The 25,353-nt window shown below is 39.0% G+C and overlaps 1 protein-coding gene across 1 annotated transcript in view; it reads left to right on the plus strand.

The window, feature by feature from the left end:
* GAK (cyclin G associated kinase) overlaps nucleotides 1–25,353 on the plus strand; it is a 66,473-nt gene that overhangs the window by 34,311 nt on the left and 6,809 nt on the right. Inside the window, exons 15-26 of the mRNA XM_009331529.1 lie at nucleotides 383–577; nucleotides 1,606–1,723; nucleotides 4,712–4,791; nucleotides 5,145–5,338; nucleotides 7,350–7,508; nucleotides 8,290–8,751; nucleotides 10,738–10,908; nucleotides 17,305–17,439; nucleotides 17,801–17,920; nucleotides 21,578–21,790; nucleotides 23,239–23,387; nucleotides 24,762–24,938. Of these exons, the coding sequence (XP_009329804.1) occupies nucleotides 383–577; nucleotides 1,606–1,723; nucleotides 4,712–4,791; nucleotides 5,145–5,338; nucleotides 7,350–7,508; nucleotides 8,290–8,751; nucleotides 10,738–10,908; nucleotides 17,305–17,439; nucleotides 17,801–17,920; nucleotides 21,578–21,790; nucleotides 23,239–23,387; nucleotides 24,762–24,938 (2,173 nt within the window). The remainder of the gene's footprint in view (nucleotides 1–382; nucleotides 578–1,605; nucleotides 1,724–4,711; nucleotides 4,792–5,144; nucleotides 5,339–7,349; nucleotides 7,509–8,289; nucleotides 8,752–10,737; nucleotides 10,909–17,304; nucleotides 17,440–17,800; nucleotides 17,921–21,577; nucleotides 21,791–23,238; nucleotides 23,388–24,761; nucleotides 24,939–25,353) is intronic.

Raw genomic sequence — 25,353 nt, forward strand, 5'->3', positions numbered from 1 at the left:
TGTCTGGAGTTGTCTGGAAGATGGGACACAGGTGCACATGAGTTCATATGCAGTGCTGTATTCAATTTTCTGGGCAGTATATTTTTCTGTTGTGATGCAGCCATCAGGCTTTAGTACAGAAACTGTGTTGCTGTCCTTAACTTCAGAGGCTGGCTAGGGATCATAAATATTTTTCCATGTTTCTATTTCATTTTCCTTTTGTGAAATTCTGTCAGATTTGAAAATCTGCTTGCTGGAAGTGCTGTTAAGTGTTCCCAGTGTTTTATTGTTATCATTTGTCACTGCACAGTGGCTGGATATGAACAGAAGTAACTCACCTATGTGTTCACCCATTTTTAGAATTTGGTTCTCTGGCTAAATGAGTACCTTTTGGTTTTGGCAGATACATTGAATACATGTGTGACATGATGGCTGAAGAACCCATTATTCCTCACAGCAAGCCCATCCTTGTCAGATCAATTGTCATGACTCCAGTTCCTCTCTTCAGTAAGCAGCGTAATGGCTGCAGGCCTTTTTGTGAAGTTTATGTGGGAGATGAGAGAGTAACCACTACCTCCCAGGAATATGACAAAATGAAGTAAGTACAGGTTATGATTTGCTCTGAAACAGCACACGTTTTTCTAGACTTACTTAAATATGAAATCCTTACTGTGAGGAGAAAGCATGATTTTGCATGTGCCAGTTGACCAGAAAGCTGCTTTAATGTATGGAACAGTTCCTCTGTCTGCTTTTAGCTGATTTTGAAAGGCAGATCACGGGGAAGAGACAATGTGGTTATAATAGCAGCTTGGATCTGTTCCTGCAGAAAGTGGGGATGATGAGGGGGTGGCACAGTGGGCACTGGGAGGCACAGGTGAGCAAGACCCTCTTTCTTCTCACTCCATGTGGTGTAAACTAGGAAGATTGATCCTTGGTGTATGTACTGAACATCATGTCTTGGTCATGGAAACAATAAGGATCCCCCAGGTGTGGTAGCTGTAAGGGGAGTGCTTACTAGCCCCTGTACAGTTCTCGTGTCTGCTGTTGTAATACAGCACAGGAATTGCAACGGGTACTAGCAGTACAAGGTGTAGATGGTCACAGACAGAGGAGGGATGAGAGAATACCAAAGTGCTTCTAGCTTTCCTATAAATCGAAGCCCTGTAAGGAGTTTAATGAATTTGAAGAGAGCAGGAACAGAAACAACTGGGGGGTGTTAGAATAACATTTTCCCCTCTTATTCTCTACCGCTGTCCCTCAGTGGGAGTCCTAACATGTCACAGCTGTACAGCTACAGCTTCTCTCTGCACCTTTCTTTGGAACAGCTTTCTTCATAATATCCTGTCTCTTGCATTTCCCAGCAGCTCCTTGAAGACATGTTTCTCCAATATTTGATTTGAGAACTATGGGTCTAAATACGTCTTGCTCTGCTATAGGTGACTGTTAATCTTGTTATTTTTAGAGTAGCTTTTAAGTTTTGATCATTTAGAGTGAATTCCTTCTCTGTAATAAGAATTTGAAGCACGTTTTTATGGGCTGATATTGAACGCCTTGGAGAAACCAAACTAAACATAAGGTAATACACTTTTTTAAATGAAATTAACTGTGGTTATGTGTTTTCTTCAGGGAGTTTAAAATTGAAGATGGGAAAGCAGTAATTCCACTAGGTATAACAGTCCAAGGAGATGTTCTCATTGTCATCTATCATGCCAGGTCAACACTAGGAGGCCGACTACAAGCCAAGGTAATGATAAATTTAACAGCCTACATGGAGAACTTGCTTTTTCTTGTTGCAGTATTGTATCATACTTGTATTTGTGATGTCATTAAGTATGTGGCTTTATTTGCTATTCTTTGTTGAAAGAAATGTGTGAGGTTTTCATGTACTTGGTAATTCAGACTTCTCAAGCCTAATAAGTGTGTCCGTTCTTAGTGCTCTGCATGTAGATCATTTGGTAAGCATTTCTGGAAATTACTTTAGCAGTGGTAGTTATTATATTTGCATGGAAAGCCTCTAGCCAGTTTTTTGAAGCTGTTGTGGTTTAACCTCAGTTGGCAACTAAGCACCACGCAGCTGCTTGCTCACTCCCCCCTGCCCCCGGTGGGATGGGGGAGAGAACTGGAAGAGCACGAGTGAGAAACTTGTGGGTTGAGATAAGAACAGTTTAATAATTGAAATAAAATGATAATAATAATACACAAAGCAAGTGATGCACAGTACAATTGCTGACCGATGCCCAACCAGTCCCCGAGCAGCGGCCCCCCCGGCCAGCTTTCCCCAGTTTGTGTACTGAGCATGACGTCACATGGTATGGAATGTTTCTTTGGCCAGTTTGGGTCAGCTGTCCTGGCTGTGCCCCCTCCCAGCTTCTTGTGCCCCTCCAGCCTTCTCAGTCGGTAGAGCATGGGAAACTAAAAGTCCTTGGCTAGTGTAAGCACTACCTAGCAACAACATTGGTGCATTATCAACTTTGTTCTCATCCTAAATCCAAAACACAGCACTGCACCAGCTACTAGGAAGGAAATTAACTCTATCCCTGCCGAAACCAGGACAGAGACAGTGATTGTTATCTGTTAAGTTGCACAAGCCAGAACTTTTTAATTCTGTACATGCAAACTGCAATGAAAGGAAAAATACAAGGAAAAATACCACTCAGTAGAAAAATGGAATTCCAGGGACTGCCTGTACAAAACAGGCTAGAAAAATCCATGTGGTTTTGTACCCTATTTCTAGAGCCACACTGAGTTTTTATAGCCAATTTTCTTACTAGTCTTTGTTCTCCTGGAGAGAATGCATGTTTCTTTTTTAATTCAACTGGATGCAAATGTATTGCACAATCACAAAAAACTTGCTAATGAATCTTGTCTTGAAATTTCTAAAAAAGAAGCATTTTTTTTCCTCCAGATGAGTAACCCAAATTAAACTTGGAGATCCATGTGAAAGATAGGAAGGGGTAGTGCAAAGTTGAGGATAACTTGGAGCATTGTGAAAATTGATCCAGAGGTTCTTCAGACAGTTTCCATACATTTGGGGCAAACAAGCATATTCATACATATCTACTATTACTGAAATAAATGGTTTTCCCTATGTTTTTTTCTACTTTGTGTGTAGGAAGGTGAGTATCAAATCTTGTCATGTTGCAGAGGTTCAAGACTTTCTTAATGTCTGCATAGTGCTATGGGGCCAGATCTTCCAAAACATCCTAAAACTGAAAGCTCAGTGAAATGATTCTCTAATGCACAGATATAACTAGCATATGGTTCAAGGTCATCAGTGAAGAAGGCATACAACTGGGGAAAACTCGGCCAAGGTTAGCTTATACTCCTTCTGTAATCAGTTTCACTGATGATAGGTTTTCTTTGTGGTTTCTCTGGCATTTATCCACTAATTGAAAAAGATTAGAATTTTCTCATCCATCTGCTACAACACAGGATACATCAACAGTGTTTGATCATGGTTTGGAGCTTTGATTGAACAATACTCAATATGTCCTTAGTTTTACATACTCTAAATTGCCCCCTGAAGCTTTCTGCAGAACTCTCACGGAGATCACCACATTTCAATATTGCTGTTAAGTGCCTAGAGCTGGGCATTATGAATGTCTCCCACTTGCTCACAGTTAATTTGAGAGAGGATTTAGTTTATCTTCTAGGAAATGTCTTGCGTAGCAAGGGATTAAGAAAACTGGTTCAACAGGGAGTTCAGGCTTTCATATGTAGTTCAGGGTAGGGATGGATGGATCAGACAAACTCTTTCCACTATGTCCATGTCTCTCTTGTATTGAGGAGCCCAGCACTGGACACAGGACTTCAGGACCACAGCCTCACCAGTGCTGGACAGAGCGGAAAGATCACCTCTCTCAACCTGCTAGCAGTGCTTTGCTTGTTACTTGACTTCTGGTTATGATGTTCAATAAATGCTCATTTACGAGGAAAGCTTTCATCATTCAACTTTACTATATCATATTTACTGGACTATTACTGTATGACTTGCTTTGTAAGGACTGGCAAGACTATTCCACGTGTGTTCTAACTAAAGCCAGGGAACAAATACATTGTGGATTTAACAGTTTGCTGTAATTTGGATTTGTGCAAGACCAGGAGCTACATGAACCTTCTGTAGCAGCATTTTCTGGATTCTCACATGCTGATCAGGCATGGGAAAGTAGTTTTTCTGTCAGCAGAAGAAAGAGTTGGGGAAGTTGAACGGTTATAACGAATCAGTTTGGAAAAGCTGTATATTTCTGTCTGGGATGAATGATTGACTTCAGAAGTTGTACAGGAAAAATAACTCTTTGCATGTCTTATGAAGTGTCCTTTTAAGTGTGCTACCTTTAAAATTGTTCTGAACTGACTTCTTTATGACGTGTGTTTCTTGATTAGTGTATTGCACAAGTAGTTTTTCTGAGTATGTTATTCAGAAAAGTAATAAGGGTCATGCAGTTTCAGCCTCTAGAACAGCGTCTGGAAATATTTAACAGACTTTGATAGTCTGTGCTTAGTGTTGAGAGGTGTCTGGTTCAAGGTCCTTTGTTTCTGGTAGTAATAGATTTATCTACGTTCTGTCTTAAACTGCATTTAAATCTCTCAAGATAAAGTATACATGGAATTAACTGAAATTAAACACTTTAAAATACTGTAATACTGAAAATAGTTTGTATTATGTTAAAGACAGAACACTACACACTGTTCATGTGGATTTATGCAGTTTCCCTGTATTTCATTTCAACAGATGGCTTCAATGAAGATGTTTCAGATTCAGTTCCACACAGGTTTTGTGCCCCGAAATGCCACCACAGTGAAATTTGCCAAGTATGTTGACACCCTTTTGTAGGAGACTGTAAGAAGTTTTCTTTGAAACTGTTTAACCTGCTAAGCCAACATATGGCAAGGGGAGGAAATAAATTCAGTGTAGGAAGTAGATGATTTTGATTGCAATAAGAAGATTCTTTTGCTTTCTCACCTCAAGGAAACAGAAGGTTTTGTTCATGATGCAAAAAAAATTTCTCTACCAAAATACTACCTGTTTAAAATATATGGAAAAAGTAAACAAATACAGCATGCTTAAACCTTAAATTAATTGCTTAAAGTTCTGTCTTGGACTGCAGTGAATTTAATCTAGTTAGCCATCAGTATCAAGAATCTACTTGTATGCATCTTTGCAGGTATGATCTGGATGCCTGTGACATACAAGAAAAATATCCTGATTTATTTCAAGTCAATCTGGAAGTAGAGGTGGAGCCCAGAGATAGACCTAGCTGTGAACAGCCACCGTGGGATAACATGAATATAAAGGGACTGAATCCCAAGATCCTTTTCTCCACCCGAGAGGAACAACAAGAGATTTTATCAAAATTTGGTAATGAATCTCTTGAAAAACTAGAGAACATAACAAAGTTTTTCTAATGTTCTTAGTGTTTGAGGCTTTTGTTTGATTTCTGACATTCCTTTAAGTGAAAGAAATTTAAAAGGTGTCTTTTTGTAAATATCACTTAAACTTGCATTGTATGAAGGAGTATAAATTATCCTCCAATAATGGATTATAATTATCCTTGTCTTAGCTCTGATGTCATTACATTTGCTTGCTTTAAAGCTATGAATATGCTGTTTGCAGGGATTTTAGCAAATGGAATTGTGACAGCCAGGATTTGTAGGCAAAATGTCTTGAAAGAACTATATTTGGCTAAACTGGCATCTTTATCATTTCACTTAAAATCGTCTGAGCATTCCTCACAAGTGGTCTTAACTAAAACTGTTTTTATTGAGGTCCTTCTTATGCATAGCCAAGTAATGTTGTAATTCAATTTCTCAACTTTTCCTAATTTGGTCCAGCAGATGTTTAATTTTTTTAATACCACATATTCTGTGCTTCATCTGTAGATGCCTGCATTAATTCCAGTTAATGCTGTTCAGTATCTTTCTTCTTCTCCTGGTGTTGGTAATTAGCTTTGACATTTTCATTAAGGCTCTTAAGCCTCCTCTGTGCTTCCAGGATAAAAAGCATAATGGAGATTATTGTGGTGATTTTGGTACACCATGTGAGATCTTACTCTCTACTCTTAATATGGTACATCTTACATTTCCTTTGATACAAGGCAGTTGCTGTTGTCTTACTTTTTTTTAGCAGGCTATGTTTGGTTTGTATTATGATTTAGGTCATTTTCTATTTAACTTAGTTTATATAGATTTTAAAGGTCCTACCGTGAACACAACTCTCAGCTCACTAAAGTTAAGGTGTTTCATTTATTATGAGGATCTGTAAAAATTACTCTTATTTTTTTAAGTCACTTTCATTTTCTGATTGATAAGTGAAATGTAAGGGTTTCAAATTCCATTGAAAATATTTCTTAAAACTGGTGGGAAGGGAATAGGACAAGAGCAAGTGCTGTGAACTGGTTTTATAAAACTTGCCTTTTAAAATTGAAATTTAATTTATATTAAAATTTATATTAAATCAATAAAATTTATATTAATACAATTTATATTATAGTAAAATAAAATACAATTAAATTAAAAATAATTAAATTTAATTAAAATTGAATTTGCACTACTTCATTAATCATGATCTTTCATGTATGTTTTCTGAGACAGATGCTGAAAAAAATAGTCTATGTAAGCTGCAGATGAGTATGTGGAAGGAGGGTGGAAAAAGTACTGTACCAGTTTGGTATTTAGATTTAGAGAAATATCTTTCTCCCAGGCATTCATCCCATTCTTTTCCAACAGTGGATGAACACTTACTAATTTAGGGAGTCTTCCTACTTGCCTTGAGGAAACCTCCTTTTTGGGAGATGAGATAGCAGCAGGTAACTCAGCCCAACTCAGTCTTACACAAGAGTGGCTTAAGATCTGATCTCAGTAAAATAAGAAATGTAAGGAGTATTTAATCGCAGCACACAGTGTATTGTTTAACTCCTTTGATATGTTTGTTAACAACTCCATGTTCTTCTCTGGCTTTATACTCTGGGTTTCTTCTATAGCTGCATTTGCTCTTTTCCGATGTTCTGTTCCTTATTGCAGATGTTGTTCATAGCTGTTGCCTATTTTAGGGGATGGTTGGTACAAGTGAGGTGTTAATTCCATGTTCCTACAAATATAAATAGAATGCTTGAGAGTTTTGCTATGAGTCTGATATAATTTAATGTTATAGTTGAACATAGGGTCTTTCCAGCCTTGGCAGTTGAAACAGTTAATAATGCTAATTTCAAATGGGGGCGGGGACAGGAATTTGCCTTTGCAGAGTAATAGATCCTTTGAGACAGTTGTCTTGCTATAGCAGTCAGTCTGCAAGTCAAATACCAGCTTCTATGACCAGGATTGAGTTTTAGAAGTTACTCTTTAAGGGTTCTGGCTTAAAATCTATCTTATAGGGAAACCAGAGTTGCCTAGACAACCAGGTTCAACTGCACAATATGAAGCAGAAGCATCCCAGCTGGAGCAGTCTTCAGAAAGTGCACCTACTGAGACAGAATCCCCACAAAGCAGTAGTACTGATGCAAATAATTTCTTTCATTCTCTGGACTGGAAAGGTACAGGTTTTCCTCTGAAGAAACTATTTTGTTGTATGTTTGTTGTCTTGTACACCTTCCAACGAGTGCTTAAGCCTTCTTATGCAGCAAAAGTCACTGTTTCACCAGACAATGAGAAAAAGCTATTTGAAGAGTGAGCTCTGCATGTTAACAAGTGGTCAGTCCGCTTGATTTGGATAAACACCAAGTAATGGGTTTTGGTATTGTGTGTAACTTAAATGCTGAGCTAAGTTTTTCTTTTTCTGCAAAAATCTTAATCTTAAAGGTCTGCAGGGAAGCCTTTGCATTCCCACAGCCCCACTTAGGCTGGCTGAGGAACAGAGGAAACAAAGTAGACTAGCCAGTGGGGTCCAGATCAGTATGTACGGGCTGAGAAAATGTAACTTTATAGTGCATGTGTAAGTCCTTTTTCTGGGTTCTGCTTTGTTGGCAAAAATGTTGGTAACTGCTTATGCTGTCATTGAGTGGAGCAGCAGTTACTGAGTGATCTTCTAAGCCATAAGTGGTACGATGTCCTGAGGTGAATGTACAAGTCAGTCACATTTTGAAAAAATTCATAATACCTGCCCTTGCAGAGTGTCAAGCATGGTAGTGAGCTGCCCTTTTGCCTGCCCTGTACAAAGAGGTAGTAGGCAACAGTTAGTTCTTTTTTCATCAATTCTTTTGTGAGCTTTGATTTAATTAAGGATTGATTTCCTATTATCTCACCATATAAGTCTGTCTTATCCTAGTTGGCAGAAGAATCCTGGTAATCTAAAGCCGTTATTTCTTTTTATTCAAGAAGGAAAAAGTCTGGAAAGTGGAATAGAGGACGGTTCATCTAAAAATGTTCGTGTCCAACTATCTGATGACAGGGAGGAGAGTGATCCTTCAGATGAGGAATTCCCTACGTTTCCAGGTGAAGAAAGTGCAGTAATTGTTGATGAAAAAGACTCTATTACTCCAGAAGGAGAGCTGCTTTTTGAAGCCAATTTTGAAGCTCCATCTGCACCGTTACAAAAGCCTCTTCCTGAAGAGAATGTAGACTTACTGGGACTAGACTCTGATATTTCACCAGAACAGAAACAACCTATCTCAGAAGTAAACTCTTCATCAAGTAATGCGGACTTGTTGAACAATCTGTTTGTGGGTAATGCATCACAGATTTCAGAAGAGCCCACTGGTGATCTTCTTGGACAAGGAACAGATTTCTTTTTCAGCAGTCAGTCTCAGTGTCCATCTGCTACTCAGGGTATGTCTTCAGGTATGTAAATTTAACATCAGAACTCTTTGGCTGGCCAACAGATAAAAACTGCTGCTTGCATTGCACTTAGAAAAATGAGTACCATGTTTTGATCTGTGCACTGAAGATGTTGGTCTATAGCAAGAACCTGTATAGAACAGGTGTTTTCACTGCATGAAGGAGACAAAATGCTGTATATTATCCAGGTATTTTGTTACCTGTCAATATCCTATTAGCTTTAAACCATGTAAACAGAAAAGTATCAAATTTTGAATTTAAAGGAAGTCCAGTATTCTTAAAGAATCCATGGCTTTCCCATACAGATGTTACATGCTAGATCTTTTTCTAAATCCATGTGTAAATAACTTCTCTTGCTAAGGCATAGAATTGTAGTAACTTACTGCTTTCTTGCACATTACATAAAGCAATAGCATTAGATGTGGTACAGAGCTGTGCTGCTTAGGTCAAATGTCTGTGTGGGATTTTTGAGTGTTAATCATGTAAGACTGCTAGGCAACTGAAAATCCTGTAGATTACTGTTTAAACCAGTAGGATAAAAGGTGTTTTTACTGATGATGTTGGCAGGTCTGTATCCTGCAAGATACTGTTACACACTGCTACCTACCTATTTGGTGTTTAAAACTAGGTGTTTTAGTTTAGAGGTTGTGTTCCTCTTACCAATGCATAGTTAGCTCTTTGTCACATGACTAAACTTTTCAGAATAGCAGTTCTCTGCCTGAAGTTACAGTAAGATTTTTGGGAATATTAGTCAAATAATCTGGGAAACTGTTACAAGGTTTAGCTTATCAGCACAAAGGTAATTCACTTGGACTAAAAATTTTAATCTACATACAGCTGCAAAGTGTTCTTGTAGAGCATTTAGGTGATTTCAAGTATTTATTTCTTTTGAAGCAGTTCAGTATTGGACTTTCTTACTGTGGTCAATGAGGAATCACTTAATTTACCTTCTTTACATAGGCAGAAGTCTATAAAAGAGAAGCTTTACTTTATCTTTCTTTAACTATGCCTTTCTTATATCTACTCCATAAAACACCTGAGCAGTAGTCATGTATGTATCTCATTCTACCTTTGAATCGGATAAGAGAAAGATAATTGCAGAAGTGAGAATATTTGGCCACTGTTGTGCTTCAGTTTGTACGTCAAACTTGTACTTAGTTTTTGTGTATGTGTGATGCTATAGTAAGATAGCTTTATGACAATCCAGGGTTTGTCTTTTGGTGTTACTGAGTCCTGTACAATGTGTTCATCACCTCAGGATGTGCTAGGGCACTATGGCAGGATTATTCCTTCTCTTCAGCTTCTGAGTGAATCTGGCAGGAGTCCCTGGGCTCTTGAGGATTTTGACCCTAGAGGGCAGCAGAAACCGGAAGATCTTGAGCCATCATTCCAGCTGGCTGTCACATGTTACCCCATGCTGACTATAAATACTCTTCCAGTTTTTTTCTTCGTTGTGATCACTAGAGACCTGTTGAAAGCCTTGCTTCTGTTGGTTTTCATTCTTGAGTTGGCATGCTTTCTGCCCCAGATTCACCAATGCCTTCAAGTCAAAGTGGTAGTATGAAAGTTTTACTTGATATTCTTTTTAGTAGTTTAATAGTGTTTTGTTTAAATTCTTTGGAGGTTTGGCATTATAGAGCATTTAACAAATGTAATTCTTCTGTTTGTATGCAGATGATCAGTCAAATTTAATGTCTTACATGAATGAAATTAATAATGTTATTGAATGTATACAGCCTGGCTAAGGATTTGTGTTTGAAGACATAGCTGTTCATATTGTGAAATACTTTTTGTACCAAGATGAAAGTATAGATGTCTAGAGGAAGGGACAGATGGTGACTCTTTGCCATGAAAAATTCTCAGAAGGCTGCTGCACTTACCAACATGAACTCCGCTTTTTGTCTGTGCCCCCAGAGGAGTAAGGCTTTTTCAACTTTGTTTATTCTAAAATTTGTCATAAGATAATTTTGTTTTCTGCTTCTTTTTTAGCTGATCCTTTTGACCCATTCACAATGTCATCAAGTTCAGAGAATCAAGCCCTGCCTGGTCCAGACCTCTTTGGGGACTTTCTTAATCCAAGCTCAACATCTACAGCTAGTACATTTCCTTCCACACACAGTTCACTTCCGCCTTCTTCCAGCTCAGATTTCTTAAATTTAGGTAAGTGTGCTTCTGGTGTTTTGTTTCTTAACAGTTTCTGCTGCTCTGTGCATTTGTCTTTCAGCTTAGTCAAGGTGGATTAGTGTCTTAATAGATCCACTTGTTGTGACTGCTGTTTTAATTAGTTCTGGGAATGCAGATGTAAATGCACCAAGTAGCAAGGGTTTCCTGTATAATGTCATGCTAATATTTATGATGTGAGAGGATTTCTAGCATTGCTAACCTTCTGTTAGGAGCTGGAGTTTCCTCTGAGAGCTCTTAGAACTGAGGGTACACAGACACCTGTGATCTTACTTTCTAGATGGCAGAATGCTATTTTGATTGTATTCAGATTTTAAAGATTTTCTGGAAGCCTTGGAAAAGAAATGAACAAGTCGAATTATAGTACAGCCAGTTCTTAAAATGCAAGCTGAGGCTAGCTTGGACCTTCTTGACCTGATTGCATTCTGGTAATATACTTATGGAGACATTATGTAAGACTCTAATCGTATTTGTTTCACTTAATTTCTCTGTATTCTTGGTGAAGCCTTTTCCTCATGTATTATTTTAAAATCTATTAGTCTTTAAACAAAAAGCTTTGATATGTTCGGTCTTCGTGTATCTCCATCCTAGGCACGTTATTTCCAAAGTGTTACTAAACAGAGCTTCTAAACATGCTCATTCTTTAAAGAGAAACGTACCCTTGCAAAAATGGTGGAGTCGCAGAGCCAGAAGTGTTGCTTTTTAAATCTGATTTTCAAAGAAAAGCGTGGGTCCTCTCCATAGGTATGAGAGTTGTGGTCAGTCTGTAACAGCTCTTCTCTGCTGCTCCTTCATCCTCACACTGTTCCCCTGCTCCTGCGTGTGTCCTTCCCATGGGAATACAGTCTTTCAAGAACATGGGTCTCTGTAGGGTACAGTCCTTCAGGAACAGACTGCTCCAGTGTGGGTCCCCATGGGCTGCAGCTCCTGCCAGGAGCTGGCTGCTGTGTGGGCTGCAGCTTCCTCCAGGGCATGTCTACCTGCGCGGGTCCTCCGCAGGCTGCAGTGTGGATATTTGCTCCACTGTGGTATTCTCCATGGGCTGCAGTGGAATTTCTGCTCTGGCACCTGGAGCACCTCCTCCCCCTCCTTCTCCACTGACCTTGGTGTCTGCAGGGCTGTTTCTCTCATACTTTTCTCACTCTCACAGCTGCTGTGCAGTGTTTTTTACCCTTTCTTACATATGTCTTCCCAGAGGTGCCACCATCTTGGCTGAGCAGCTCAGCTGTGCCCTGTGGTGGGTCAGTTGGAGCTGGCTGTGTCCAGCACAGAGTAGCCCAGGCCTCTCCTCACAGAAGGCCACCCCTGCAGATCCTCACTTATAAATTGGAGGCAGTTGGGAATGGTGGTATCACATTCCTCTCCCTGAATCCAGGAGCGTTTTCTTCCGAGAGCTTACTGCATGTGGTTTTGAGTTGCCCCTCCTTGTTGGACAGTTGGTCTAGTTGACCCTGCCTCTGGGTGATGCAGTTGGAGTATAAGCTGCAGAGAAACTGGATAAAAAAAGATGCACTATTTGCCTGTCTGAGAGGAGGGCTTCCTCCTTGAAATAAAAGGCTAGCCAGCTGATTGCCCTCTCTACCCTGTATTTAGGTGTTACATTCCAGCTGTGGTTGATTCTGCTGAGATCATCCCACTTGCTGCTTTCTTTGCAACATTTTTGTTCAGTCCTATAGATACAGTAACAGCTGTATGTTTTAATTATATACTTGTATAGTTGCCAGTCCTATGCCACTTTTAGTTATGACACTATTGTCACTGCATGAGGTTACCAAACAGATGATGACTTTTTTCTGTTCAGTAGAAGGTTTGATCGATAGTGATCTGTGGAGCATCATCTCAGCCAAAATCTATCTCGCTCCAGAGGCAGGGACCTCTGGAGATTGTTTAGTTGACCTGCTCAAAGAAGGGTGAAGTAGAGCAGGCTGCTCAGGACCATGTCCTTGCTGATTTCTTACTATTTCTGAGGATGCAGACTCTACAACCTCTATAGGCAACCTGTGCCAGTGTTTGACTACTCTTACAGAAAAAATTCTTCTGTTTAAGTGGAGTTTCCTGTGTTTCAGTTTGTGCTCACTGCCTCTTGTCCTTCCACTGGGCAGCACTGAGAAGAGTCTGGCTCAGACTTGCTTATTTCTTCCCATTAAGTATTTATACACATTGATAAGATTGCCCACCCCCGGTGCTTCTCTTCTCCAGGTTGAAGAATACCAGCAGCCTCAGCCTGTCCTTATATCAGAGGTGCTCCAATCCTTACATGACAGAGAACACTTTTATGTACTAAATTTAAGTTGGAAAAATACATAAATGTGAATTTCTGCTCTCTAAATGTTTACCTGCAACCTCAAGGAGACCACCATCAATGTTCAGCTGTTAGTATACATTTGAGCAAGTACAGAAGAAAAAGAAAAAATTGACATCTGATTCATTGCTTATTGTGTTATGCTTATTCTTTCTGATTTTGGTTGATAACTTGCACCCTGGTAAATGCATTAGTGTACCTGCTATTTTAATGTGATTTCTGGAGCTTTCTGTCAACATAGGGAAAAGGTACTTAAAATGTACCCATCTTCTTCTCTTCAGTCAACTGTTATACAGTGATTTCCCAATATTTCTCTGTTGCTATGCAGGCTTTAAAAACTCCATGGAAGTGGAGGAATTGAGATAACATTTCATGCTCCTTTAAGTTTACCTTTCAAATGACAGCTTTTCTATGTGTTTAGCTGAAATGAAGTATGTATTTGAGCCTTTAGCATTCCATCCAGTCACAGGTATCAATTTTAGCAAGGAAGTTGAATGAGTGAGGGTGAGTGAAAGGGCATGATAACTAGTAACTGGAGAAGAAAGGGCAAATGAGTGTGTTCCCAAATGACATATTTGGAAGAACTGTGTTGAGAGAGCAGAAGAAGGTGCAAACATGTAGTCATTAAAGTGAGAAACAATTTTAAACTCACTAAAAATAAATTAGTAGTAATGTTAGCATTCATTCAAAATAAGCTGCAGCAATGAGATATGGTTAATCTACTGTTGGAGCAGTAATAAGTGTCTAGAATTAAATTTTAGTGATGGATAAGCTTTCTTTGGTAGTAAACAATTACTAAGCCTCTATAGATACCAGGAGAAAAGCTGCTTCAGTGAACACAAGTTCAAGAATTAGAATTTTAGGTTTATTTCTCAATGTGGCTTGAAATCTAATATTATAGGAGTTTTAAAATGTAATTTCAATGTGTAGGAAAGGTAGTTCTTCAACAATATCTGGTCTGTTAAGGCATTCTGTCCTGTAATATGAAAATGTTGAACAGTTGCTGCTAAAATGGCAGTGTATTAACAGGGTAACTTAATTTTCTGTGAAAAGCTGTAGTAATTCAGCGGAGAAGCTAGTAGATGGGATGACTGTTCACTTCAGAATTGATAACCTGCTCTAAAGTGGCCACACTTGCAAAAACAAGCTATTGTCAGTAGCTGGAGGAGTATCCATTTTTCCTTAGTAGGTATCTGTTTAGTGAGCATTCTTGAGAACAGAATTGGTTTGTTTGGATATGCAAGTAGCAGGTCATCTCTAACACAAGTCGAAATACAGGAATGTATTTCCCTCTTCGAGAATGAACTGATCTGATCAAAAGATAGCAAGAGATGTGGAAGGTGATCCAAAGAAACATGAGTAACCAGTGTCATCTTCTCCTGAGTAGAAGTTAGTTTCTGTGATGACTGTGTTCTCAGTCAGGCTTTAGACAAGGTTAAAAAAAAACTTGCATGGTACTAAACCAGCCTCTCGGTTCACAGAAAATCCTGTTGTCCTCTGATTAAAGGATTTCCTGTAGAGATGACAAGTTAAATAAAGAAAACCTAATGTGAAGTCGTGTGTAGGATATAGTAAAATGCAGGTCTCTTATTTTGGGAAGCTGGAAAGTGTGATCTGATTACCACCAACTTATTCTTACATCTTACCTTGGTTTGAGCAGTGTTAGTGAAGAACTATGTCCTGACCTCCAGTGTTTTACTGTTGTATGGCTAAGGTTTATAAATATGTGCATTAGAGAAGAACTTAAGGGACAAGCAGGTGTGGATTTGGTTGTCCATGATCTCAATTGCTTCAACTTCTGGAATATTTAGCTGTTCTTCATATTTCACCCTTTCTTTAGATATTCTGCTTCTTTACCTTAATGTGTCTGTATGAACTCCAGTGTGCCAGGTTACAAAAATAAGGGATTCAGCGTGTGGTCTCATCATACCTCTTCAGAATATGTAGAAGTCAGGGTATCATGTTGGTAATGCCATTTCTTGATGTTAAAGTCTATTGAAATGCCCAGGTTGTACAACTAAAAAGAATATAGTATAAGAATAAACAGTTCCAGGAGGTGATTAATCTTATCTGTTCAATATATTGCACATTGTACTCCATTGTTTCAGATTTTTCTGATAAAAGTGTAGTGGCTGTATGTGAGCTTGTACTATTCATAGTGAATTTACTGCTATACATAGCAGTAGGCTACTCCCTGCTTTGTTCAGAGTGGGGGAGGTGATGAACTTGACTGCTCTTAAACCAGCAGTTATAAATCACCTGATTCCCATAGTGTGTTCTCAATCTTTCAAATGCATTCAGCTGTAGTTTACTTTATTCTTATTTCTCTCAACTTGGTTTTATCACAGGAAGAGTGTTAATTCTGTAAGTGGTTGTAAATTTCCTCATGCCCCTGTAAAAAAAACTGGTAATAGCAGAGATCATAAGCCAAAAATATTTCTAGGTTAAAACTCAATATTAATATTAATTCAAGGCCCACTTAACATTTGGGATTGGTATATGGTACAGCAAATGTCTAAACTGATGAATAGACACTTTTGGATACTTCGACGTTCATAGTCAGTGACACTGCTGTGTAGCAGATAGCTGGGGTCCTGAGTACTGAGGCAAATACATACTGTTTCTCCCATGGTTTCAGAGGCAGGGAGATGAGGCTTAAGTCTGGAGAAGGCTGAAAATTGTACTATACTTTCAGAAGACTTTGGCGGCCACTTTGTGCATTTTATTCCGATGTTTTCCTTCACGTGCAGCAGAGATGACTGCTGTAATACAGGCTCTTGGCAGACATTTGTTGCAGAGTATTTGATGTGCTCTCTTTGCAACTGTAAGATCTAAATATAAATAGAGTTAGTGGATTGAGGGCAGTGGAGGGGATTTTTAATTTGCTTCAAATTATTTCGTCAAATAAGATAAAATAGCTTGTGTGATTGGTTATCAATATTCAGAATGTGAAGTTGAGAAGCTGAGAGAAGTGAAAAGCCGTGATGTAGTAGTCAAAACATCCAAAGCATCAAAATGTCACTATTTTTTTAAGAATGGCTGGGTTAGCTTTCCAAACTTTAGGTCTTTGAAATGTCTTAGAGCACCACCAAACATACTGGGTTTGCTGAAATATCACCTCTCCCTGTAGCACTGACTGTTTTCATAGCATTGAAGGGGTAGTAACATTCAAAAGCTGTCCTGCTTTGCTGTGAGTCTCTGCAAGCTGTGCTGAAAGGGAATGCTCAGAGGTGGCATGCAGCTTTGAGTGTTCCTTACCTAGGACCTCTCATTCTAAGAATGGCCCACCTCATACTGTGTGTGAGTGAGAAAGGGGGAATCATTTGTATGTGTCAGGGATGGCAGTTATAACCATGTGTTGGATGGGACACTTTCTAGAAGTTAGTGGAAGCACCCTTGCATCCTTTTGAATGTGACTGTTTCGTTGTCTGTTTTCAGTTGGTATGGTGGTTTTGCTTTGCGCATAGAAAAGCAGCTGTTATGCATGGAGCTAGTGATTCTCAATCTGTTCCTAGAAGAGATCTTGTATCCTGCTGTTTAATGGCATGCATTCATTCATGTGTTGAACCTAAAAGGGCTATTAGTTTGTCAAGAGCTCCCTTTGTCACATGAGGCCTGGGGTAGGTCAACTTGCAGTTTGAAGTGACCTGGCTCCACCTGTGTAGCACCCAGACTGCTGAGTGATATGGAGCACCATTTCATGAAGCAGTGCTGCTTTCTGGTTACCTGCTGTGTTGTCAGGAACAGCAGTGTGCCCTGAAGCCATCCCTTAGCTAGTCGTTTTGCCCAGGAGACCTAAGCTGTTAAATTCATAGCATTGCCTGTGCATGAAAATACCTTCTCTATGAAGTGCATGGGATGTTTCAAATACATATGAAGGAATTCCAGTGGTAAAACCCTTCTGAGTCCTGTTTAAGACTGCATGACTGTGTTGTGGAGAAGTTTAAGCAAGCCATGTAGTTGGCCATTGTAGCTGACAATGTGGTACACAGTTCTACTGGTATTGGCAAAATATCCATTATTGTGATGGTTTTCTTAAAAGAATAATCAAAAGGGGTTTTTTTCTCCTGTAGGGAATTTGACACCAGAGCCACCTAAAATACCATCTTCTACAAGCCACCCAGATCTCTTAGGTGGATGGGATTCTTGGGCAGATTCCTCAGCAACCAGCAATGTAGCGTCACCACAATTGAAGCCTCTTTTTGAAGGTATGAAACGAAATTCTTGCGTTAGAGGGAATAAGAAATACTCCAGACTTGGTCAGTTTAATCACCTGAGACTGGTGAACATGTCTTCATGCCTTTTTGCTTTGTTGCTTAAAGGACACCATGCTCTTGTGCTTAAATGCCCCTTTAGTAAGGCACTTGTGTAGTTCTTCAGAGTAAGTTCAAGGCAGAGGAAGCAAATAGTTTCAGTTGTCTATAGTAATGGTGATTCTTGTCATGGTAAAAGATGTCATGGAGCAGAATGCTGGGGAGGTTTACATGAGGTGTTGTGGAAATAGTACTTTTGTTCGTTCTCTCAATTTCCAAATTCACCAAGTACTTGATAGGCTTTCTTATTATACAGGTCAAGCTTTTACCACAGGGAGCCAGTCCAGTGTGTCTTCAGGCCTGTCTTTCAGCCAGGCTAAATCTCAGAACTTTGATCCTTTTGCTGATCTTGCCAGTCTTGGATCTGGTCTTCCAGGTAAGATCTTACTTTTAAGAGACTATACTTAATGCCTTTACGGTTTGATTTGCTTCTTGTACCAATAAATGTAACTGATAGCTTATATAAAGGAAAGTGTTTCCTTTTAATTGTTAACAACCAGCTTGAAGCAGTTGCTGAAAGCAGACAAGTAACAAGAAAAGATCGAATCTTTACAGAGATTGTGTGAAACATCTAGAATAATATTTCAGAAGATAAATCATAGCTGTGGTTAGAAACAGTATAAATACTTAATGCTACAGAATCTAGTTGAGGAGGTAAGAGAAACCAGGGGTCGCTGATTCAGTAACTGAGCATGAAGTTTCTTATCTAGCATTCATTGATACTGTGCTGTGAAGGATATAAAATGAAAGCTGTATTAAATTCTTTGCTAGGTCCAAAGTGACAGTTGCTTTCCTTTGAATTCAGTACTTTTCTTTGAATTCAATAGGCCTTCATAGCTCTGCTACTCCAATCTGTCATGTTTGTAAGATAAGCACAAATCAGGCCCGTACTTGTGCCCCAGTGTCCTGGTCTCGGCTGGGATAGAGTTAATTTTCTTCCCAGTAGCTGGTATTGTGCTGTGTATTGGATTTAGAATGAGAATAACGATGATAACACACTGATGTTTTAGTCGTTGCTAAGTAGTGCTTACACTAGTCAAGGACTTTTCAGCTTCTCATGCCCTGCCAGCGAGAAGCTGGGAGGGGGCACAGCCAGGACAGCTGACACAAACTGGCCAAAGAGGTATTCCAGACCATATGATGTCATGCTCAGTATATAAATGGGGTGGGGGGGTGGTTGGCCCCGGGGTGGCGACTGCTGCTTGGGGAGTGGCTGGGCATCAGTCGGTGGGTGGTGAGCAATTGCATTGTTCATCACTTATTTTGTATATTCTATTAATTATTGTTGTTATTATTATTGTTTTCCCTCCCTTTTCTGTCCTATTAAACTGTCTTTATCTCAACCCATGAATTTTACTTTTTTTTCTGATTTAAATGTTAAATGTGACTAGCTGCCAAGAGTCCAAGGAGCAATTTGGAGCAGCCTATAGTTGCCAAGTTGCTAAATTGCAGAAATGTGCTTTTCCCTTAGCTTGGAGCTGACAGAGGTGTTATCGTGTTGCCTTGGCAGTTAGCATTGTGTATTGAATTGAGTATCCTCTTGGTAGAATTATCTTATATAAACACAAGGTAACATACAGTGTTTGGCTTCTTTGTTGCCTGTGCGTAATTACTTGCAAAATTCTGGTGTTGAAGCCATACCAATAAGGCTGCTCTGCAGTCAACAATTCATAAAAATTCTCTAGTTTAATAATTCAGGTTAAGATGGACTTGTTAAATCTATAGATAGTGACAGTAAAAAATCAATTTATCTTATTTATCTTTGACCTGGAGATGCAGGTATAGCACACACTGAACCAGTGGAAGAAATTGTACTGATTTTAGCAGGATTTAGGTCAATTCATTAGTCTTTCAGTTAACCTTCAATAGGAAGAATGACTGCATTAAAAAGTAGCCAGATGTCACTGTGCTAGTTAACCTTCTCATGCTTGAGCTGAATTTTCAGGGAGTTATAAGAACTGGAGTTCAGACTCGGTGTTGTATTTTTCATAGGCATTGTTTGGCCTTCACATACAAGTCATTATTCTGGAAGAAGAGTTATGAGGGTGAAAGCTGCTTAATTGGATTGCTATATAAACAGAAAAGAAACAATAGCTAAAGGTAGTTGGTGGTGTATTAGGCTAGTGGTAGGATACCAACAGCGTTCTGTGATAGCTGGTGTTCTCACACTCTTCATTTCTAGGAATGATCTTGTACCAGAAAGTAGGAGTGTGGTGTTGAAAAGTTCCTACAGGAGGAATTGGTTGGCCTTGAAGACTGAAATAATGAATGTAGAATACTTTGAAAGAGTAGTAGAATGAGACTATTTTTCAGCGTGCGAGGTCATGTACTCTGACTAGTAACAGGGATTTATTTCTGTAAATTTCACAAGTGATTGAAGACTGAGTTGAGTATGCAGTTGGGTGCTTTCATGAAAAAACAGTGCAATCCCAGATTTTATCAGGTGTTGTATTGCAATACTAGTTTTTATCAGGTGTGGTATTTAGAGGTATAGTATGATATCTTGTACATGGCCCTGGGGAGACATCCTTTTGTGTAAGCTGTTACAACTATGAGCAGTAGCTACAAAAGACAGCTATCAGGAGAGCCGAGGTGTGGGGTACCAGTTTTGAAAGAAGAAACTGAGTTTACACTGCCATGTGTACCCATACAAGCTTGGGTGTTTTTCCTGAGGCTTTAGGGTGAATAAAAGGGGAGAAAAACAGAAACAAAAACAAGTAAGTTCAAACTGGCTTGGAATATGTTTGAGCTGAAAGTTAGGTTCTAATCATCAGCCGCTGATTAATAATGTATGTGGAGGTGCAAATACTAATTCACCTTCCTCCAAGAAATAATGAGATGGGATCATAAGTTTGTCATTCAAGTGATAAAGATGTCTGGTTTTGAAGTGTCAGTATTTCATTCATAATACGCTTCCTGGCTGGCTTCAGGTCTGTAACCATATTTGACCACTGGTTTTGCATTCGTGTTTTGTCATTTTTAGGCAATTCTTCCAACATGAGGAGGTCTTAATCTGTTTTAGGATGCCATAACTGTGGTATAAAATGTTTCTCTTCCAAAAAATATAGATGTATCTAAATTCAGTCATCATGCTATTTTTTTTCCCTGTGATGGGTACATGCAACTTGTCAGGGGAACCAAGTTTCTAAGAATCTTTCCAAAGGAAGTCAATCAAGGGCAATTTAATGGTGGCTTGGTTTAGAATATGAAAATCTCAGGTTTATTCTCGTCTGTGAGACAAAAGCTGAATAATGAATTTAAAAGGTTGGAGTTCTATTTTGCTCAATTTCTTTACAGTGGGTATTGTAGAGTGGAGAAAAGGCCCTGTGTGTTCTTTCTAAAGTAAGTAGCAGGTCAAGCTGCTAAGCAGTGTTATTTATACTAGTTTAATGAAGGGAAATGGGATACTAAAAATTGAGTCAATATTGTGTTGATAGATAGAGGCCTATAGATCACACCAGGGTGATTCCAACAGAATCTCCTGCAGGCTTCAGTGCTTTTTTACTGATGTGCGACATTCCCTGCTAATCCTCCTGTAGAATAATCTTCTCATCTCTTTCAAACAGTAGTGCAAGAAATCACTAGAGACTTTGAAAGCACTAATTTGAAAATATTCTCAATATATTACACTTTCTTGATCATATAATTATTTTTTCAGTGTCCTCTGCATATTAATAGACGTTGAAGTGTCTATTAATGGTGGCAGAACTACTGTCACTGCTGAATTATTTTCTGGCCTTACACATGCCTAGCAGATCAGACAAGAGCAAATGCTTCTGCTAAAACTGACAGTTGAGAACTTGAGTTGTAAGAGGCTTAGAAGACTTTCAGTAATAGCTTTAGCTCCTGCCATCCAAGTTACTTGTTAATGAGACTCTTAACTTCATTTTACACACACTTTTCTGTTACACTTTCTCTTGTATAGTGGTGTCACTGTAAACTATGTGGTTAGATGTCAAGACCAAACCATCTGTCTTGTATTAAACAGGTGACAGATACCAAGCTGAACAACTAATTTAGTATTTATTGTTAGGTTCCTCCAGTGGTGGACTCTCAAGTAGTGGCTTTGGTCAGAAGACTGGTCCATCTCAGAAGTTGGGAAATCAGTGGCAGAAATCCACAAAACCACAAAGTACTTCATGGCAGTCCCAGACTAAATCCAGCACAGCAGCTAAACCAAATTACACAGTAAACTTCAGTGTTATTGGAGGACGAGAAGAAAGAGGAGTCAGAACCCCAAGCTTTGGTAAGTTTTATGAAGGCATTACTACTTATAATGGTCTGTGTGAAGTTAGTCAGATGTGTTGTTAGCTGCAGAAACTCTTGTACTTTCATCTTTTTATTTACATTTACGTTGTATCTAGTAGAAATCTGAAGAGAGCTTGGCAAATCTGGGGTCCTGCTTTTGCAAAGCTAACTAGAATATTGCAGAGACCAACTGACCATGGCCCAAATATTTACAAGTTTGGGCATAAAGTCTCAAGGATATATTCACTCACCCACATGGGTACTGGTTTTGTATCGCTGGGTTAGAAAGGTAAATTTGATCTATCCAGGGAGAGATGGTTGATAACACTGCTTCATGCTAGTCCACGTGTGATACACAGGTAAAATGATGCAACATTTTTCCTCGCTGAAGAATAGTAGCTAGTCTTAAAGATTGAGGTTAAACTTACTCAAAATTCTTGTGTTTCAAACACAAGAGCAGGTTTGGGGAGCAGGTGGAATTGTTTGGGGGGAACTTGGAACCAGTCCCTTAAGATGTTCCAACTGAATAGGCAAACCTAGAGGTATAGGGATGGGCATGGCCTCTTCTACATTAACCTTCTTGGAAAATTTTGTTTTCCTGGTGTGTTGGTATTAGGATTATGCCTTCCTTAACTGGCATATGAGTGAACAGCAGGTACTTCTATAAGTTGAAATTAGTTTGTTGATCTGTATCTGGAAGGAGGTGACAGGATGGAGAGGCAGTGGGCATAAGTTGCAGCACAGGGAAGTCTGATTGGAGAACAGGGAGAAAAATTTCAGTTAGCATGATGAAATGCTGAAACGGGGCAAGGGATGTTGTGGATTCCTAATCCTTGAAAACACGTGGACCTCAGCTGGACAAGGACCTGAGAAATTTATCTAGTTGTCCCTGTGTTGAGTGGGGATTGGACTAGATGACATCTACAGGCCTCTTCAGAATTCAGTTATTCTACAGTTCTCCAAAATTTTTTGGTTCTATAATGACTATTCATGTTGATATTTTATTCTTTCATTATTCTGTGTAAGTTTCAACATACTTAAATGTTGACTACATAGTCTTGAGTAGAGTATTGAGTAATGGTCACTTGAAAAACTGCTGCACAGTAGTTAGAATTACTTTATAGTGGAAAAATGGAACCACTTCCAAAATCATGAATAGGTAGATGTGTACTCCCTTGAATCGACTTCATTTTTTAAAAAATAGGACATGCAAGTATTTAGTCACATGTATGCACATAAGATTATCTGTTCTGGTGGACTGAAAGCTTGTCAGTGATCCCTTTTATTCCTGTCCTTCTGTTAGTCTTGTGGAGTTTATCAAGCCACTGAAGAATATTTATCATGGCAGTGAGAAATGTCATGCAGGTGTATTTAAGTGCAATATATTTTCCCCATCGATGTATTCTCCTATGTAACTTCTCATTTAATGTTTTTCTCCCTTCATAGGTCAAAAGCCAAAAGTTTCAGAAAATGACTTTGAGGATCTCCTATCTAATCAAGGGTTTTCAGCTAAATCTGATAAAAAGGGACCAAAGACCATTGCTGAGATGAGAAAACAAGAAATGTCTAAAGATATGGACCCCTTGAAACTCAAGGTTTGTTTAACAGTGATTTTGATTTAAGTATAGATCTGAGCTTATGCTTAGAGCTGCTGATAATAGAGCAGAAGGATACAATGACTAACAGAGCAAACTGATAAAGCAGAATGAAATTTTATCTATTTAAATCATGTGACTGTAGAAATTAATTAGCATGAACAAGAGTCAGTTGGCAATGAAGCAGAGGTGGCAACAGCACAAAAAGTGTGTGGATGGAATGCAAGTTCCTGTTTCAGCTAAGATTGGAGAATTTAAGAACCTGTTTTCTTGTCAGAGTCCATTTCTCGAAGCCACAACTGTTCTTATCTCTAGTGTTCCCAAAGGTGTCCTTAGAAAAGATGGATTTGACTGATAATACAAAACTACACTTTAAAAAACAGGCAGGTGAGAATAGCTGTCTTCAGGGTGACCACTTACTTGCATTTACTGGTTTGCAAGTGCTGCTGCTGTCCTATGAAATGACTAAAAGATGCAATTCTGGAGATGGGCTATAGAACTAGTCTGTGGGGTGTTACCTGATCAGCTGTTCAGATTTTTTTGATGTATTACTCATTGATAACATCACATATTAATGTACTTTCAGTTTTGTAGTCTTTACGGTGCTTTAGAAAATTTTATAAAAGAACTTAGGAGGGATGCTGGAATTTGTTTTCACAAAGTGTCTTACCTGAAGAGAGTGTGCACAGCTTGCATGGGTAGCTTTTAACACAAATCACCATAAAGGGAAATAAATACAGATTTTTATTTCCCGTACTCACTGCTGGTAGAGGGCAGAGATTTTCATATTACATAGGTGTTTAATGAAGACGCTATATCACAGTGGCTTGAATATTGCTGTTAAAGTCTGAAATGACCAGTTATTCTAATCAGCTTTCATGGGGATATCTGAAAACATTTTAGTTTGTGCACCCCTGCACGTTGCTTAAGTAAACATTAACTATTAATATATGTGCTCTGAAACTTTTGTACAAATCAAGAATTTTAGTAAATGTGCCCCGATAGGGAGTTAATATTAATTGTAACGATGTTTTTAATTACTCCTGTCAATTCTCTTGTCATTAATTATACAGGGTTTTGTAACATGTAACCATCTCAGTAATTTCTCTTGCAATGACTGCATTTCAGCAATAAACTAATGACAAGGAGCTACTCCCTGGTGGCAGATGCAAAGTACCACTTTTGGGTGGCTAATGATCTGGGTGCCAGAAAGAAGAATGTAGTGAGACAGTTGGACTTGGGGGGTGAATGCAGCAAGACAACTGTGCTTGGGTCTTAATCTTGTAGTCTTGTACAGAGTGAAGGTTATGTCTCTAGATAGACTGAGAATGCTTATAGTGCTGCATTCAGTTCTATACATTCTGTTTTCCCCAGATTCTTGAATGGATTGAAGGAAAGGAGAGAAATATCAGAGCATTAATATCCACTCTTCATACGGTGCTTTGGGAAGGGGAAAATAAGTGGAAACCAGTCAGCATGGCAGACCTAGTAACTCCTGAACAAGTAAAGAAGTACTACAGGAAAGCAGTGCTTGTAGTTCATCCAGATAAGGTGAGTGTGTTCCTCTGATCTTCTTTCCTTTAAAAGGAGTACAAACTGCTTTTACCACACCATACTACTCACTGACAGATGCTGCAACCTTGCTTCTTGATCTTCACTTTGCTACCATTGTCTTCTGAATTTGGTGTCCTACTGCATTCAGGTAGTACAGGATTTTTCTTGTCATCCTGACACAGCACAGAATTAAACAGATAAATGTTAACAAATGAAAGATCCCATGAAGGTTGTACTGAGCACCAAAGTCAGTTATGCTGGGTTCTGGCTGACTTCTGGCAGATTTAATGCTGATTAGTGGAATCTGCTTTATTTCTACCAGCTGATACTTCAGGTCTTTTAGGACTATTCACCAGTATATGAAGACTCAGAGGCTGCCACAGCAAAACTGGTGGGCAAAAACTTCTGAACA

This window comes from Pygoscelis adeliae, unplaced genomic scaffold (genome assembly GCF_000699105.1).
Source record: "Pygoscelis adeliae isolate BGI_AS28 unplaced genomic scaffold, ASM69910v1 Scaffold289, whole genome shotgun sequence".
In the NCBI taxonomy this organism is placed as follows: Eukaryota; Metazoa; Chordata; class Aves; order Sphenisciformes; family Spheniscidae; genus Pygoscelis; species Pygoscelis adeliae.